This window comes from Diuraphis noxia, unplaced genomic scaffold (genome assembly GCF_037042655.1).
Source record: "Diuraphis noxia isolate RWA-SAM2 unplaced genomic scaffold, SU_Dnox_SAM2 contig0002, whole genome shotgun sequence".
NCBI classification, from domain to species: domain Eukaryota; kingdom Metazoa; phylum Arthropoda; class Insecta; order Hemiptera; family Aphididae; genus Diuraphis; species Diuraphis noxia.
This window is the reverse complement of record NW_028301712.1, coordinates 41,728,672-41,747,178: the sequence shown is the minus strand read 5'-3', so window position 1 is coordinate 41,747,178 and position 18,507 is coordinate 41,728,672. Positions and strand designations below refer to the sequence as shown.

The following is an 18,507-nucleotide window of genomic DNA, read 5'->3' as shown; positions in this document are numbered from 1 at the left end:
AAATGTGTATACGGTGCATAATTCGACTAAAATTATAAATTATACATACATCATAGTTGTAGACAAATACCCGGCGTTGCCCGAGGATAAAATGAATCCAATATTCATTTTTTATTTTTTTTTCGTAAACCAATAATTGCAAGCAGAAATAATGCAGCATGTCTAATAATATATGGTTATAATTTTAATATTATTATTAGCGGGCAAGCCGCCTTAAAATAATTGGTTTTATGTATTGTCTAAAATAGTGCACTATAGATAATAACCTAACCTACCTATTATATATTGCAGTGGCGTGGTGAAAGATATTTTTTAGGGCATTTGTTTTAAGTTTTAACTAATTATTAAATAAAAATTGACCAAAAAATGTATGCAAGTGAGGATGAATTGGACCTCTATAAATTAACTTAGGTAAAACCCTAACCGAACGCTACTGCTCCTAGATACATGACTTTTTATTGAAAACAGTCCAATAATTTTTGAATCTAGAGGGTGAATAAACAAACACTTATTTTTATATAATATTTAAATTTGAAATTTGTTGTAAGACAATAAATTGTTCAAAGTACCATTTTTATATTTTTGTTAATAGTGATTTGATTTTTATAAACCAAGTATTTTTTTTTAATCTAAACAAACAGCATAATATTAAATAATAAAAAAACGAATTATTATTAAATTAATTACAAACATCACAACTCACAAGGTAGTCTATTATTTACTTATTTTGAAATCAAAATGTTGTACGTTTAATTCACATTTATTTCGGTTACAATAGTTGTATGTATAGATACAGGGTGATTTTTTTTGTCATGAACCACTCATTATTTCAAAAAGTATCAGTTTTTCAAAATATTTTTTTACAAAGTTTCATGTTGTTAAAAAAACAACGTTTTTATTAAATAATTATGTTTTTAAATATTTTTTATCCTTTTAATTTTTTAAATTTTTTACTTTTTTGAATGACAACCTAGAGTTCTAATTTCATATTCCAAAGCAGAATATTTTTCTAACTATTTTGATACGTAAAAATCGAATTTTGGACTAGTAGTTTTTGAGATAAGTATTTTAAGTTTAGACAAGCGGAGTAGTGGATAAACATTTTGCGGGGTAACCCCGTACCACTCCACTCCAACAATCTATTGGCTTCTTAAAACATTGATATTTTTTGAAATAATGAGTGGTTCATGATAAAAAAAATCACACTGTAGACTATAAATAATGTAAATTAAGGTTTATGACCTATATCACATATCAATTTAACATTAAATATAAATTTGTACAAATCTAATTATTTTAATGTCAAAATAGATATTGACATTGCAATTAGGAGTTTTATCTACCAATAATTTTAGTATGTGGTTATCTAAAAATGAAATTGGAATACAACTAACACAAATACTTCTTGCATTGTGGGGACAATAATTAATTATTATTTAAAATTATATTATTGTTTATTCAATTTTGTAGAATTATCTAAGTTTCTAGGGTAACAACATATTTTTTCGATTTTATAAGGATTTAATTACAATTTGTTTGAAATAGATCACACCAGGGACGCCCGGAGGGAGGGGCCAGTGGGGGCCATTGCCCCCTCTGAGATTTTTCGTGTCACTTAGGAAATTGGAAGTTTTTTTACATAAAGTTGATCTTGAGCGACTATTCGACAATCCTTGTATCTAACAAGTCATATAGGAGGTATTTAATCGCAATAACGATTATTTTCAATACTTTTGGCTGGTTAGGCGTAATTGCCGAAATCTTGTATGAAAAACATAAAAAAAATTTTGTTTGCCCCCCCTGAGCTGCATCTCTGCGGGCGTGCCTGGATCACACATTTACATATGATAATGTAACATAAGCTTTAAAATTATTGTAACATTATATGATATTATAAATCAGTTATTCTGAATAATGAATAAAGCATGACATAGGTACTATGTAGTATGTGCCTATATTAACATAATATTATTATATGCATAATTTTGCTTCGAAATTAGAAGTTACAATATAAAATACAGATATTAATAAATTAAACTTTGTGCATTTTATCAGTTTTTATATAGTAATTAGTTTAATTCAACATTAGTCAGTAAAAATTGTCTCTTAAATAATGTTGTATGCATTGCCAATTATCTATCATATCGATATCATGAAGATATGCTTTTACAAAATTGCTGACTAATATATTACATATAAATTTGATACAGATTATATAATTTTTCGATAATAGAACATAGAAATTGATGAAAATAATATATTCTGAACTTTTATTTGGTTCAAAATATAATTAGAAGAATCATTTATATATACTAATATAATTTCTTAGTCATGTTTAAAATTATTGAAAGGAAATTGTTTTTATAATATGGACAGTGTGATTCATTAATGCAATAATAGAACAAGAATAAAAACAATTCTACTTTATATTCTATATATTTCTTCAAGATTATTTTTATTGCTTTTGTAGATATATTTTATTCAATTATAATTAATTTAACTTATGATTAGAAAAATTATAACAATTAATATCACGTTGTGACTTGTGATGAATTGTATTATATAAAAATAAATCAATAGATAACTTTTAGAATTATCAACTCCGAATAACTAATTATTTTTACGACAAAAACATGGTGTAGTTTATCATACAAATAAGTTACAACAATATTTAAGAATATAATGTTATACTCTGGGGAAAATAAATATATTTTTCCTTGAAAATAACATGCATAGGCAACCAAACATTGATATTATAACTGAAGTATTCACATATTATTTCAAAAATATGAATCCATTCATCTATTAAAATATTATTTATATTCAAATAGTTAATTACTATTCAACGTGAATTGGTTTAATCAAATAATTGAATGAAAATCGCATATAAATAAGAATTAAAGTGTGCAAGAAATTAACCTAACAATAATTATTGGCTCTGATTGTCCGCTAATTAGTTTAGCCTATTTTGTTAATAAAAAAGAAAATTAATAAAACTATATTACTCTGAGGAACAAAACAAAACGTGTACATAATAATATATATAGCTTGATACAATATTGTTTCTTAGTTTTTATTTTTTCTCAGAAGATTTAGTGTTTTTAGGCACACTTGACGATCCTTTATTAGTACGTTTAGGGGCAACTGGTGGATCGTTTGAAACTAACGGCGTGGAATTGTCTATAGAAATTTGAGAGGCTTGAGCTGTTTCAGAAGGTTGAGGTATGGTTTTTACTGCTTCGTCCAATTTGGGTACTGGTGAATCAGATTCTTTTGGCTCTGTGCTCGCAACAGAAGTAGGTGTTTCCTTTACAGGTTCTACTAGTTCAGGTTTCGGCAATTCTATTTCCACTGATTTTAAAATACACGCTCCAGATGTTGGCAGTTCTGTGGATTCTGTTTTTTTCGATTCTAACTCTGCTGCTGACTGTGGAGGCTCTTTAATAATATCATCAGATTTTATTGTTTCTTTCACAGATTCCACTGGCGCTGATTTTATTGATTCTTGAGCTTGGGAAGCGGGCGTGGTTGGAGGTGTTGGTGCAGTAACAGTAGGGGTATCGGGTGTCTTAAGCTCTTTTAAAATATCCTTGGATAAATCAAGTTTTTCCAATTGTTTAACAGCCAGATCACTACTATCAAGTTCAAAACTCACAGGTGGAATAGTAGTTGAAGTTTTTTTCAAAGCAGATTTCAATGGCTTCGGTTCTTCAGTATGCACTACTTCTGGTGGTGTAGGTGTTGCTACAGCATCAGCCTTAACACTAACTTCTGGAACATTTCCAAGAGTTTCATTAATCTTGGACCATATATTAGTAAAGCTGTCTCTGCCCAAATAATCCATATTTCCTTGTTCCCAAGATTGGCGTCGAAGATAATCTTCTAAAGCTTTTTGGTCAGCAGTTTTTTCACCTAAAGGAACTCTTGCGAATTGTCCAGCCAAACCACCCTGAAAAATTTTTAAAAAAATTTAAATTTTATGTTTCTAAGATTTATTGAATAGATATGGATCTTGTATAAAAATATGTTAAAATCTACGATTATGTACATTTGAAAACTATATAATACTTACATTTATGTGACAATTCTGATCCTTAGGTACCTCGCAATGTGTCGGAGAATCAGGACGACAGTTATTAACACTCAAATTGGAGAAGGGGTTATTGGGAATATCATCAGAACATGCAGGATTTGGTTTATCACTTATTGACCGATCTGGCTCTGGCAGTTGCTTCTGCTCATTGAATTCTCTTACTTCAACATGTTCATTAATCTGCTCATCATTTCCAAATGCATCACATTCTTCCACTAGATCATTCTGAAAACTACAGTCTCTTGTTTGCTTTTCCGTATCAATGTTATTTATAGAATAATAATTTTCCACTTCCTGTTCACAATGATTATTCACACAAACTTCCACCAAATTTCTTTCAACACCAACACACTCTTGTTCAACTTCATAATTTGTTTTCTCACTTTTTTCAACCAAATACACATCCCAGGGGTCAATAAAATCATAATGATCTTGTTTTGGAGGATCATAAGTAGGAATATAACAATTATTTGAAGTATTGCTATTAGAAATATAATTATTATCAGAATTATAATTATTTAGATTATGAGGAGTATAATTATCAGACGTATTATTTTTATTACGGGATTTGGGATGAAAATCATAGGAATAACGGCTACTGAGGCGACTTTCTATCTGTGTAAAAAGCAAAAACAAAACAAAACGGTGCAAGTTATTTGTGTAAAATAGAACATGTGAACAATAAATCATTAAAAAAATACACCATATAAGTCTAAATGATCGCATGCAAAAAGCCAAAAAACCATCGACAGAAGCCCCAGCAGCAGTTATGAAGGATGAGTGTATGCGTGTATAAAAAAAATTCTAAATGTTAAGACTAATATCTATAGTAAAGCGTTTTAACTTTACATACCATTTTGGAGTAGTTGTAACACCGGATCTTTTGAATATTTCTAGTTGAGCTTTATACAACACAAGTTAGTTTAAGCAAATAGTTAGAACAATGATCTTAGTACATAGGTTTTTGATCCCAAAATGTAAAAGTAATCCTTAAATTGTTAAATTTAGTAATTAATTATATGTTACCATTTCGGTGGATAGTCGAGGATGGACATGACGACAGAATAAATCCCACCAAAGTTGCAATAGTTCTTGTAATCCAGATCCTCCGTGAGTGGACGTTACAAGTCTAGTTTCTGTATTAAACGACTGAAGCCAGGGTTTACTGGAAGATATAAAGTGAACGATCTTCATATGTTGACCAAACCTGAAAATATAGTTTTGTAAATTTGCATTTTCAAACAAAGAAGACCACATTAATTTCCTACTGTTTTAGTGCTGGTAAATATGAATACGTAGATGACCAAACTACATTATAGGTAAACGATAAATGTTTTGAAATATCTGTGTTGGACCATTCTTTGAAAAACATATTTAACAATCCTTGGTCTCCACCTAAAAACAAAACGCGAGCATATTCAATGCACAATAATTGTAAAAATTAAATATGTTTTACCATCGAAAGATCCTCTGGTCCTTGCAAATTCTAATAACTGGCTAAATGTGTCCTGAGAAGGTTTGTACACAAAGACCCCAGAGTTGAAGCAATCTGGCCATCCTGGATCTGGAGCAGCTGATAATTCTTCACGTTCAAATAGTTCATCACAATTTTGCAACACCTTTTAAATATAATTAATTTGATAATATATGACGCACTACTTTAACTAGTTTTCTGAACAAAGTCCAGCTTTAAATTGCTTTTAATAATCTAATTGAACTTTGTATTCGTCAATATAATATAGTATTATAGACTATAGTTGTTTTACTTCGAGAAGAATTGTTTTCTTTGCAATATAATTTTTATCGCATATATATTTGACGAACATCCGGATATATTATAATAACCAAATCCAAACCATATTTCTGCTTTTAATTTTCTTTATACTCATATTTTTGATACAACATAACAACGTATATTATATTTTATCGAATATCGTAGTTAATAAAAGTGTAGTTCTCGTAAGAAAAATATATTTTATTATAACAAATCGAGCAATACAAAAATCGTTTATATTCGTTAAATATAACTATTGCTTTTAAGAATATTTAAAAGTCTTAAATGTTTAATATTAATAGAATATTTGTAGATTACAGGTGTTTACAACCTTTAAAAACAAAATAAATTTATCTTCATCCAGCTAAATTAACATAACTGAATTGCTTTAATAATTAATTTGTGTATTTTATCTATTCGTAGATAAAGCCTACATAATAGGATTATAGTAAATTTTTTAACAAGCCATTCATATAATTATTCAATATAAGTAGGTAGCACTGTTAAATTTATAATATTCTAAAATAACATTAGTGCATTAGACAGTATTTTTATAATCTCAAATTTTACATTATATACTTCAGAACATTAATGTAAGTGATTCACACATTTTATACATTAGAATCGTGTAAATGCATAGAGAACCTCAAATATTTTGGAACGACCCCAAGTACGAAATGTCTCAAGTGCTCCGACGTTAGTGCGTGTCTAAAAATACTAATAAATAACTGTGCTGAATAAATATACATTTTTGTAACTACGCATAATAATCTAAACGGAAAATTGCCACTGATACCATTAGACATATCAAAGAAAATTATAATTATTAGTACTTTTAAGTTTTAAGCTTATAAATATACGTATATGCACGTATATAAAAACGATCTGCACGCCACTGTCTACGCAATAAAAATATTTTGCAGTTTAGGACGGGAGAAGAAGTTATGTTTTAAATGTTTTAATCTATAAACGAAATATTTAAATGAATAGGTGATCGATTTATACTGAGTTACTGTGTTTGTTTTAATATTTTTAAGCTAATAATATTTTAAGATGAAGGTCTAAAAATCTAATAAATTTAATTATACTTATTGGCTATCACATATTCACAAGACCAAAATTTTAGACGTTAAATTAAAACTGTTGAGTTTACTTTTTAAGTGGTGTTTAGAGAATTTCTAAGGTTTTATTATATTAATTTGAAATTTGCATATATTAATACTAATAAGTAATAATAATATTGATAACTTAAAAAAATTATATTGATTAATTAATCTAATTTATTCTTGTCTTCGAAGCTAATTCGAAGTATTTTAACTATTTATTATAATGTAAATACATACCTAGTTAATAGTTAGATTTAAAAGATATCATGACATTATATCATTCGATATTCCGTTAATAAACCAAATACCTACCAATAGATACCAACTTAATATAACCAAATATATCATCATAATAATTTAATAAGAAAATTGTTGCTTATACCAATGTATCTGCGTCAAGGAACACGCATTTATCGTAATTGGTAAACGTCCAGCAATGCAGTTTGGTGAAAGTCACTCCCAGCTCGGGGCGACACATTAGGGCCAAATGTGTTTGATCCCTAGAATCCAATACGTCCACTACTTTGACTTCATCGAATACGGCTTGAATCTGTTGTCTAAAAAATAATAATTAAAAAAAATATGTTTAAGATTTACTCATAGAAAAAATGATTTTTTTAATTAGAGTAAACACTTAATATATGTTGAGTTTCATATATTCAATCGTACTTCATAGGTGCTGTTACACCGGGTGTAATTAGTATGGCCAACTTGTGCACTGTTCCAACGGTTTTCAATGAATGCGCCAGGACTAATGCTCCCAAGGAATAGGAATCGTTCGTGGCCAATGTCACCCATGCTTTGTCTGAAAATAATTCAAAAAGTAATAAAAAAATAATTACCATAGATAGATACCAAATCTTGAACATTTAATATTAGGAATTAGGATGGTTTACCTATTACCTAAGTAAAGTATTTTAAAAATATACACTGCAGCTAAAAGAAGGATTACAATAGTATTTAAAAATAAAATAAATAATAATATTATGGCGTCTGGAAAAAGAGATAATATTTCTTGTTCATCGGTTGTAAATTATTGTAACAAATAATGAACAGTTTTAGTTCAAAATAAATAAAATAATAAGCAATAGGTAGGGTAATGAGTTATGACATAATGGTCATTGATTTATTAGAAACTGGAAACCCGTCGATAGTACAAACTGCAATTTTATTAAAAACTATAAACACATCATTAAATTAAGAATGTTATAATTTGTAGGTTTAATTTAAGAAAAACAACAAATAATAAGTATATATACTCAATTTCTACTAAATTAAAAAACCAATCATTTTTATATATAAATTATTAATACCAATAAAAATAAAACAAACAAATCGATTTATGATCTGGCCAGCTCATTACTTGCATCACTACGTTATCGTTTAAAGTCTGATCAAAGATTTGATACCTATTTATGATTGATGCTACTTTAGTTTACTTGTTTTACCGATTATTTTAATTCACTGACACATGAATATTTTAGTCAATAACATTATTTATTCATACAAATTATTAAATTAATAGTATGGCATATCAAAGTGTTTTAATATAACCATGGTAAGTTATTAAACAATAATTTACTATATTTTTAGGAAGGCACCCTATATTAATTAATCATTTATTTAAAATTCAAAACATATTTTTTAATCAATACACGATCATTTTTTCCAATCTCAACTGTTACTAAAATCTATAACTATTACGATTGAATTTATTGGTAAATATTTGTTTTTCATTAGCTAATAAATTAAATAGGTATGTACTATTGACATAGATAGTTTGCTCAACAATTAGTTTTCTATACCTTTTCAAATTGTTACTTTTGATTGATAATTATTCGGTTAACAAATAATTATTTAAATTGTATTTTTAGTAAATTAAAAAATGTCCACATTAAATGTAAACGTTTTTTTTTCAGAATTTAAATTTAAATATGATTGAATTCAGTCGTCTTATTATAGTAACTTTTAAAATAGTTATATCTGCGTACATGGTTTACAAAACTATAAGCAGTGAAGATCGTGAAGAACGTTTGACATCGATGAACTCCTGGTGTACGATTGGTTTCTTTGCATTTGTGGAGTATATTACCGACAAGTATGGTTATGTATTTTGTTTGATATCAAATTCTACGCGGGAAATTTACTATGATATATAAATATATTTTATGGTTAGCTTGCAATGTGTTTTACTTGCAATCAACTCGTTCGAAAATAGAATTGACTAATAAAATAGCCAACTATAAACTAATTTATACGATGGTATATATATTCTTTTTAAATGTTTAGGTTGTTTGACTGGTTACCATTTTACCAAGAAATTAAACTTGGCGTTTCATTGTGGCTTTATTTCACACTTGGGATTCAACGTTTATATACCAAAATAGTAAGGCCAGTGTTTCAGCAAAGTAGCTCAATGTTTGGTCGTTTTATGGCTATTACAGACATTATGTTTTTGAACTTTGGGCATATTTTTTGGAGTTTTACAAATCGCGTTTAATCGTAAAATTCAAATGGATGCAGATTACTTTTGAAGTCCCAAATGATTTATTATCTATATTAGTGATTATTTTATTTGGCATGTTAAAAGTAATGAATGTGGTCACATATTATATTATAATTATTAAGCTTAAGAAAAGAAATTAAAGAGATGCGTTATGTAAATTCAAAAAAATATATATATAAAAAATTCGAACATAGGGATGCAAGGTAACTCACCTGATTTTTATGTCGAAATTCAAAAATAAAAAATATTCTCTAAATTTTTAATGATGTTTTTGGATGTAATATCTCGAATATCTCGATACATCACAATTGTTTTGTACATCCTTAATAATAATAATATGACTAACGTAAAATATTTAGTTCTTGTCACTAAATTAGTATTGAAATACATGCAATGTACAAGCGTACCTACTGTGCACAACTACATTGTCTATGTATTAAAACGCATATTATTATTGTACCTATTAATAATTAATGTACCAATTTTTACAATTTTAACATTTTGCAAGAGTCTAAATTAAGATCACACAACCTGTTTTTAGAAAATTAAAGTTTTGGAATCATTCCAATGTTTGTTGTTTTAGCGAATATATTACTGATTCTACCGATTGATAGAATTGGACCACATATGGATAGTATTATAATTCATAAGTTCTAAGTAATAATAATTCTAATTTATAATATAAATATTATACAGTAGACAGTTGAAAATGGCAGCATCACATTTAAGGATGAAATAGAAAAACGATTAATTAGCAATTTAAATTTTAAAAGTTGTGCATTTTTAATAATAGTTTATTTATTTATTATTATTGCATACATTTATAAGAATGTGCAACATTTTTTCTTAGGTTTATCAATCAACAACGCATAATACTGTGTATAATTTATTGTTGGTTCAAAAACTATTTATTTTAATCAATAAAATTATAATTATATACATTGGTAAGATTGTAGTCGCCTTATATCGTAATTGAAAGTGTTTAATAATATTTATATACACTTGTTACTTTTTGTGATTCTTATTAATTTAGATATTTTGGATCATAAATCCCAAACTACTCTCTGTACGTAATACTAAATGGCTATCATATTGATATATTATCTAAGAATAATAATAATAAGTTGATTATGAACATGATAGAATGATAATATCTACATGGTTACATGTCACCCACAATTCCTACTGTTGACAGTGTATTACTGTTATAGTGTCATGATATAAAACTAGCCATTGGATAATGTTTGTATAATCAGTGTACCTATATTTATATTATATTTTCTAGCTCCATTATAAATTAAAAAGTTAACGTTATTTTGGATAATTAGAGTAATCGAATATACCGAATAATATTAATTAAGATAATATGATACATATTTTGCTTTATTTTTGAATCCCATTCCTGTAGTTGTAATTTTATTCAAAATTTTTAATATTATACTACATAATTTTACATACTAACAGATCAAATAATTAATCATTGAAATTAATTAATGCACGAAGAAATAAACGAGTGAATAAATAACATTATTTTGGATTCTAAGCAGAGCAATGAATGTATTATTGGTTTAACAAATTTTTTTCGATGCTCGGAATATTGGTAAGGTCCATAGAATTTATAACAAAAGAAATCAAAAACGTGGAATACTGGTACTCTTTAAAATTTAATTTTCAGGGGTCCTAAGATTTTTTAAAATTTTTTGTAAATTTACAATGTTTATTTATAGTCTTGATAAATAACCATCGTCAACAAGTTAAATTTAAATAATACGTTGAAAACAAAAAAATAATGTTAGAAATAAAAATGAACAAAGCACACAAATAAGTTCATACAAAATAGTTGATAAATAAAATAATAGTTAATAAATATAAACGACTACCTATTTCGTACACTTAGCTATATTATTTAAAAATTGTCCTAAATTAATCTCTTTATTCAAATAGCTTTCACATTCATTATGTAGTTTGTCTTGCAAACTATTTTGTTTTTTTGAACTTTTAGGCATTAAGGTATTATTTGCATTGTGTGTTCTTTCAATCCGCGTTGTCGCTTCATCTTGTTAGATACATTTAACTACTAACCAAAAATATGGATTATTTACAAGCTTCAAATAGCTATTCCACCATTCACAAACATTAATTGTTCTGTTGCCATTATTTAAAGTAATTTCATGCACATTCCAAAAGTGGGGACAAAATATTAGTCTTCCAGACTTCACACTAACATAAGTTTCGTCAAAATAATTTAGTAATGGTAACAATTGTACAGGTGTCGTTGTATATAAATAAACCATTCTATCTATTACTTCAATAAGGGGTAAAAATGCTAAAGCGTTAATCATACCATAACTTATTCTAAAATCTAAGTTTGGGAAACCTTGACTATTGTGGATAGTACCAGTATTCCGCGTTTATAAATACCGTACCAGTTTCCGTTTACCATTTTTTTCTATGCATGTCTGTCATTAACTTTTGAGGCATTAAAAATGTATCAATATTCAAGTAGCAATCTGTTTGATACATTAAAGGGTCAAAAGTAAAAAAGGTAGTTATAAAAATAATCGAAAAATAAAAACTAGTCACAAACGGGCATTTTTACGCAAAGTCCAAATTTTGACAAAATATTTTGTCATATTTCGTAATCAATATATTATTTTTTTAAGTAATTCAAAAATAAATTACTGCGAAAACTTGAAGTTTTCTCTGGATATTGATATTAGAATTTTATAAAGATTATTATTATTATTTTATCAAAATATATGTTCAAAATATTTGAGCTTTTTTTGTACTACAACAGAGCGAAATCTATTTATTCGCCTTTTTTTGTTATGTAAGTACCAATAACATTTTTATTAGTGAGTCAGAGTAAAGCTTTACAATTTAGTTATTTTGTTATTATTACAAAAATATTATTCGTAGGGACTGGTAAATATTTTTAATTATATATATTATTACAAATTTTAATATAAAAAAAAATTAAACGTTCATAAAATATATTTATATTTTGAGCTATTTATACTATGGATTTATTCACGCTGTTCTATAATAATATGTCGCTTTTGAATTAGTTTATAACAGCTATAGTAATATTATGTGAAATAATTTTACAGTTATTATTTACCAAATATATGAGTTGTTTTAGCTAAAATTAATTCAACCTACCGGCTACCATATTACTAACAAAAAAAAAAAAACTACTAAAATCAATATAATTTTATAATAAAATGCCCTTATGATTGTATACTATGCTTTTTTTTATTATTAGTTGAATAGTTACATTAAAACCAATAAATAGGCCTAATTTTAAGTACCTTAGTCCTTAAGGCTTTAGTTAAATGGCATATAAAACCAAAGTTGGGTTTGACCAATAATAGTAATGATAATAATAATAATAAATAGTCCTTTATTTTAATTCAACTGTACAAATTGCATTTTATTCGAATAAATTAGGGTCAGCTTAGGTCATTTTTTGAGTTATCTACATTGAAACGTATGTATTAAAGTGTAACCAATCATAATTTAAAAATGAAATTAATATAGTATTATTTATTCCGGCATTTGACTTTGAATCTAAAAATAACATGATAAGATATTTAAGCCATTAAAAAATATAAACATATATCTAAAGACCTTCAGGTAAATAGGTAGTAAATTATTATAAGCCTATAGCTATTCAATTATACATAAGTTTTTTGAACAACTAATCTATTGATTATCAGTTAAAGTTTACTAACGCACAAATATTTTAACAGCACAAAACTGTACAAATTTACTACCTATATTATAAAATAATAATATAATTTTACCGTAGACAGTTGCTATTATAAAATACTGATAATGAATCAATATCATACCTCATGTTATTTGAACGTTATACCTGTTAAATAGTTGAATATTACATTATTACACGTATATTTAATCCGCAAGAAAATTAGTTTTAGGAAAAGTATACAACACGCCTATTATACCTATATTTTATTTATTTATTTATTTATTTTAAACGGATCAAACGATCCAACTACATTAATTTAAATTAATATAGTTCATAACTTGACGTTACATACATTAAAAACACAGTAATAATATAATAATAATAAAATAATAAAATAATACAACATATTTAAATGCAAACGATTTTGTTTACATAATATATAATTATTAAAAGATTCAATCGAATTAAAATTAAATAAATCAATATATATAATCAATATGCCTATTACACAGATGTATATTGGTAATATACGCCATATATTAATAATATTTTATAATTACAGTCGATTACCTAGTTATATTTTTCAATTGATTATAAACACTTTGAAGTAACTTTTTTACTCAAATTTATAAGCTTACTTAAAAATACTGGATATTAACTTATAAGTATGGTAGACATTATCTCATGTTTAAATAATTTTAAGTAATTAATGAAACCGAATGAAATATTTATGAAATTTTACAATTTTTAAATCATAATAATAAATTTATCGACGTATGGATGTTTAAATAGTAAATTATGTTCATTATGTATCAAAATACATATTTATCTATTAATTAGGTAACTAAACTTAATATTTATGGTGTTAATGAATTACTTTTAACTACGAACTTTGTATTTGGCAATCTTTAGCATGAAAGTGATGATACTAACTGCTGCGAGTAGCTATTGCCTATTAAAGTATATAGGCCTCTAGATAAATTGAGGTCGTTAACACTAATCGCAACGCAAAACGTCAAAACCAGTAAATAAAGCTTACATATCCCATCGACAAGTTCAGTTAGTCATTATTACCAAATTTAATGAACAAGGTCAGTATTAATTTGCGTAAGAAGGTATACTTGAGATAATTTAAATTGCGATTATTATGTAATTATATAGTCCACATTAAAATCCAACTCTTATATAAAACTAAAGAAAATTAATTAATTATACAATATACATATTTTTGTTATTAAAAACCCATTTATAATTTATCATATAAAAATTGTAAAATAAAAATATTATTCAACATTAACAATTGAATTTAAAGTCACCATAATTTCCAAATATCATTTACTCGGAAAACATTAAGTCAATTAGTTATTTATCCTTTAACTCGTTTATGATAAATTAATAACCATTAACGGTTTAACCACCCGTGGCACGTTTATGAAATTATAAGTTATTTAATCACCAATATAATACCTACTGTCTAAAATCTAAATAATCATCTAAATCATCTAAGTTTTCTGAACTTGGTAGTAAAGTACATTATTGGTGATTATTGAACAGTGAATTAGCATCAGTATAATAAATAATACGTTTAACTCGTTTAAGTTCCCACAGTCTTATAATATTTTTTAATTTAGTACATATTTTTGATTGGTAATAAATTTAAAAAAATTCATAATATTTCTTAGTAGATTAAGCCCAAAACTTAAAATTGTAAATAAACGCCTATTTATCTCGCCAAAAATTTAAAACCTTATTACTTAATTTAAATGTGCTAATTTTAAAGTTTATTTAGGTATCAACAATTTTATTTGAAGCCAAGTTCAAAATACGGTAAAATTTTATATTAAAACAATTTCGACATAGAATTCAAAGTTCAATATAGTAACAATGATGTATGTACAGTTATATATTTATGTGTAACTTAGTTTGTAAATTGTTTACCAAAAAACGTGTCTTTTTGAGTAAGTATGTAAGTACCTTTTAATTAAACAGCTATGAAGAAAAAATAATTATAATTGCAAATCATGTATACCTAATAATATTCCTATCAAAAAATTAAAGGTGTATACCACATACAATTAATCTATACTTTACTTATTTTACTACTCACTGATAAATTCTATTAAAATGTTTAATATATGAAAAACTCATTGTTGTATTGTACAACGTAAATAAATTAAAGAAATAACATAATTTAAATGTACAATGATTTCAAATACATCACAGCTAATAGCCTAATTGTCAATTGAACAGTGCTAAATGTGGAAAATATATGAAAGTTATATAATTACAATTTGGTGTATCGGCGAATTATTATATTTATATATTTAAACGCCGTTATCTGCGGAACACCTTTTGGTATGATAATAGTCCATGGTGAACAGGTAATCCCGTTTCGGTTAAATATTAAAGATAAATTAAAAGAAACATTTGAGTAGTGGCCGTAGCTGGTAAAAATATCATCACTATCAAACATGTAGATTATCGAGGTCGTATTGAATAAAACGTACTTTGAGATTTAACACCATATTATGACGATCTTTATACATACGACGAAAGCTTCATGGTCAATATAAATAAAATAAAAAAGCACACAACCAAAAATCGAGAGATGACTATTATATGCGTAGTTATAACTGCGCAGTCATTGATATAATAATAGAGCGGACCACTACTACGAAATATAAGTATGTATACACGACACACGTATATGGAAAAGGGGAAAAAATAGTCATGACTATAATGTATTTATGCCATTGTGGTCACTGCTTCGTTCAAAAACGTAGTAGGATCAGTGATGGTTGTGCGGGGGAAGTTTTTTCAAAAATCAAATAACCTATTGAGGTAACAGGAGCGGTCGTATTTAAAAATATGTTTTTTTCGTTCAGTCAACGTGAGCTTTTTGTCGCATAAAAACGGTGAATATCTATTCAAAACTTACACTTGATCAATGTATGCGGATCGCATCACATTCGCCGTTACTCTGCCGTTGTTCACGGTTTTATCGACAACAATATAATTATGTAGCATTATACAGTATAGTACAGTACGATATTGGATAAAATGATTTTTGTGGTTTCTGAAAAGCATTTTACCGAAAAACCATGTAAAAAGCTCACATATCGACACCATTTACAACCTTGGTATATTTTGACGTAGAAATATAATATACTAAATAGTTAGGTCATGTGCCATCATATTACATAGCTGTGCAGCCTGCATAAGCTTGTAGCATTTATCTAACACAATAAAAACGTAGATGATTGCAGGGCTGAAATACCACCGCTAACCACGGATGTACCAGATATGCTGATATATATAACAGATAACTAGGCAGACACTGTAAAAGAAGACACGAGGTCGCTGTCCAATCGTCGCCCCGAGAACGAAATAAATCAAAAAAATCACGATATTCGGCCCGAAAGTCGAATACTTATACGCAATAGTGATAAACTATATATTAATTATAAAAACGACGACCGTCTACTGCGGATTATTATTAAATAGGGTTGTATCTGGAGAATGAAAATTTTACATTGAGATTTAACGTTAAAAATTTTGAGTCACACGTATTATTTTTTGACACGCATCTGCAGTCTCCGGACCCGCATAATATATCGACATTATTCGATTAGGTTAATTAATTATATTAGACAAAACGATTCGCTACGTTTATGATGACGTGTATAATTAAACCTATTTGGACAGTGACGGCGGACAAAAGCATATTTTTTATCGACTTACTGACCGCTAAACTTTCGGCACAGGAGTGACAAACAAACATCGCTACGACCTACGCCATATTACCTAACCCGATACACCTTGTATGCATTTGTTATTATTATAGTGTACACGGTATGAATGATTGCATGGTGATAGTTTTACTCACTCGATGACGACATGATTCGTGTATCGCTTTTCACCAGTTGTTGTGTCGACAGTATAGGTGTAAAATATTGTATGTCTCCTCGGCCGCCGACTCTGTTGTCCTGATATGCAGCGGACGTGCACTCGGGTCACCGGACACTCGCGTGCGTGCGTGGTATACGTCTTGTGCGTCTCTGGTCGGGGTCGGTCGGTTCGTTGCACAACGATATTCGCTGCGCCAAGTACGTGTGTGCGATTTGTGTGTCTGTGTGGATTATTTGCGAGCAATGTCGATACGGGGAGGAAAAACTTCAAATCTTAATCGACGACTAGTGTTCAGTATTTATACGACGGTGCTATTATATTTAGTGTGTACTTGGTGAGTGAGTTTCCTTTTGCTCTCGAAAATAAAACGTTATTCGGCGAACGACGAGGACGACGACGACGACGACGACAACGACGACAACGATGACGACGGGTCCGGTCTATGTGCACTGCTGCACGAGAATGACGCGCGACTCGATGGGTACCTCTGTACGATTATGCAGCGATTGCGCCGCCGCGGCTGCGTGCGTCGCGATTCCGGAGGCGGCGGTTGTCGGTCGCACTCGTCTTCTCGGTTGCGGTGCATAATAATAATATTCTAGAACAATATTAATATTATAATAATAAATGTTGAATAAAAGTTTATGCTGCACGGACATAAAAGTGCAAAAATATTCCGATTTCAGGGCATTCTATCGAATTGTTGATTTTGGACACCCCGTGAGAGAGGTATTAATAAAGAGGGGGGGGGGGGGGTGGCTGATAAATTTTTACACGGCGGGTTACCTATAGTTTCTTCCATAAGTGTAACATGTAGAAAAAAAAATAGCAATGAATTTTCTTTTCATATTTTAAAAATACAATTTAGGAGGACGTGATACCCACATGTGTTATCTCTGTCTTACAAGTAGGTAACAGGCAACAGCACATTTTACGCTCAGCAGATGACGTTTAGCTCCGTTAGTTTAAAACCTCTTATAAAATTTAAAGGTAAGAAAGTTATTTCGAAGACCTCATGGGCTTTTTACTATATTTTAATTTTGAAGAAAGTTTTAAGTATTTTAGAAATTGTAAAATTTTTGCACATCTTAAAATACTTATAACTCCCTTTAAAATTAAAATATAGTATAAAATAAAAATCCCACGAGGTCGTATAAATACTATTCTTACCGTTAAATTTTATGAGAGGTCAATTTACTCTAATTTTCAAACTAACTGAGCCAAACGTCATTAACTGAGCGTAAAATTTGGAATGTTACGCACTTGTAAGACGGAGACAACACATGCGGGTATCACGTCCTCTTAAGATTTTTTAGCGACTTTCATAGACCATTAAAATAACTTTAAAAATTTTTCTTCATCTCGTTGAGGGGGGGGGGGGCTGTTGCCCGATCAGTCCTCCTCCTG

At 28.2% G+C, this 18,507-nt stretch overlaps 2 protein-coding genes across 2 annotated transcripts; one reads left to right on the top strand and one right to left on the bottom strand.

Moving 5' to 3' along the window:
• Window positions 1–554: 554 nt before the first annotated feature.
• Gyg (glycogenin 1) lies at window positions 555–17,593 on the bottom strand. The gene is made up of 8 exons (XM_089219339.1): window positions 17,078–17,593; window positions 7,643–7,778; window positions 7,356–7,530; window positions 5,550–5,712; window positions 5,362–5,488; window positions 5,120–5,300; window positions 4,073–4,708; window positions 555–3,949 (listed from the first exon to the last, which is right to left on the bottom strand). The coding sequence occupies exons 1-8, from the start codon at window positions 17,088–17,090 to the stop codon at window positions 3,074–3,076; spliced, it is 2,307 nt and encodes a 768-aa protein (XP_089075465.1). The 5' UTR covers window positions 17,091–17,593; the 3' UTR covers window positions 555–3,073.
• LOC149058469 (receptor expression-enhancing protein 2-like) lies at window positions 8,900–9,568 on the top strand. Its single transcript, XM_089219340.1, has 2 exons — window positions 8,900–9,071; window positions 9,263–9,568. Exons 1-2 carry the CDS (start codon window positions 8,908–8,910, stop codon window positions 9,471–9,473), a joined length of 375 nt encoding a protein of 124 aa, XP_089075466.1. The 5' UTR covers window positions 8,900–8,907; the 3' UTR covers window positions 9,474–9,568.
• Window positions 17,594–18,507: the final 914 nt, after the last annotated feature.

Excerpts from the sequence above, each read along its gene's own strand:
- Gyg (XM_089219339.1), bottom strand. Across the intron at positions 7,531-7,642 it reads GGTGTAACAGCACCTATGAA|ACAACAGATTCAAGCCGTAT; the intron begins GTACGATTGAAT and ends ATTATTTTTTAG. Across the intron at positions 4,709-5,119 it reads CTCGACTATCCACCGAAATG|ATAGAAAGTCGCCTCAGTAG; the intron begins GTAACATATAAT and ends CTTTTTACACAG.
- LOC149058469 (XM_089219340.1), top strand. The coding sequence starts at position 8,908 with ATGATTGAATTCAGTCGTCTTATTATAGTAACTTTTAAAATAGTTATA. Across the intron at positions 9,072-9,262 it reads GTGGAGTATATTACCGACAA|GTTGTTTGACTGGTTACCAT; the intron begins GTATGGTTATGT and ends TTAAATGTTTAG.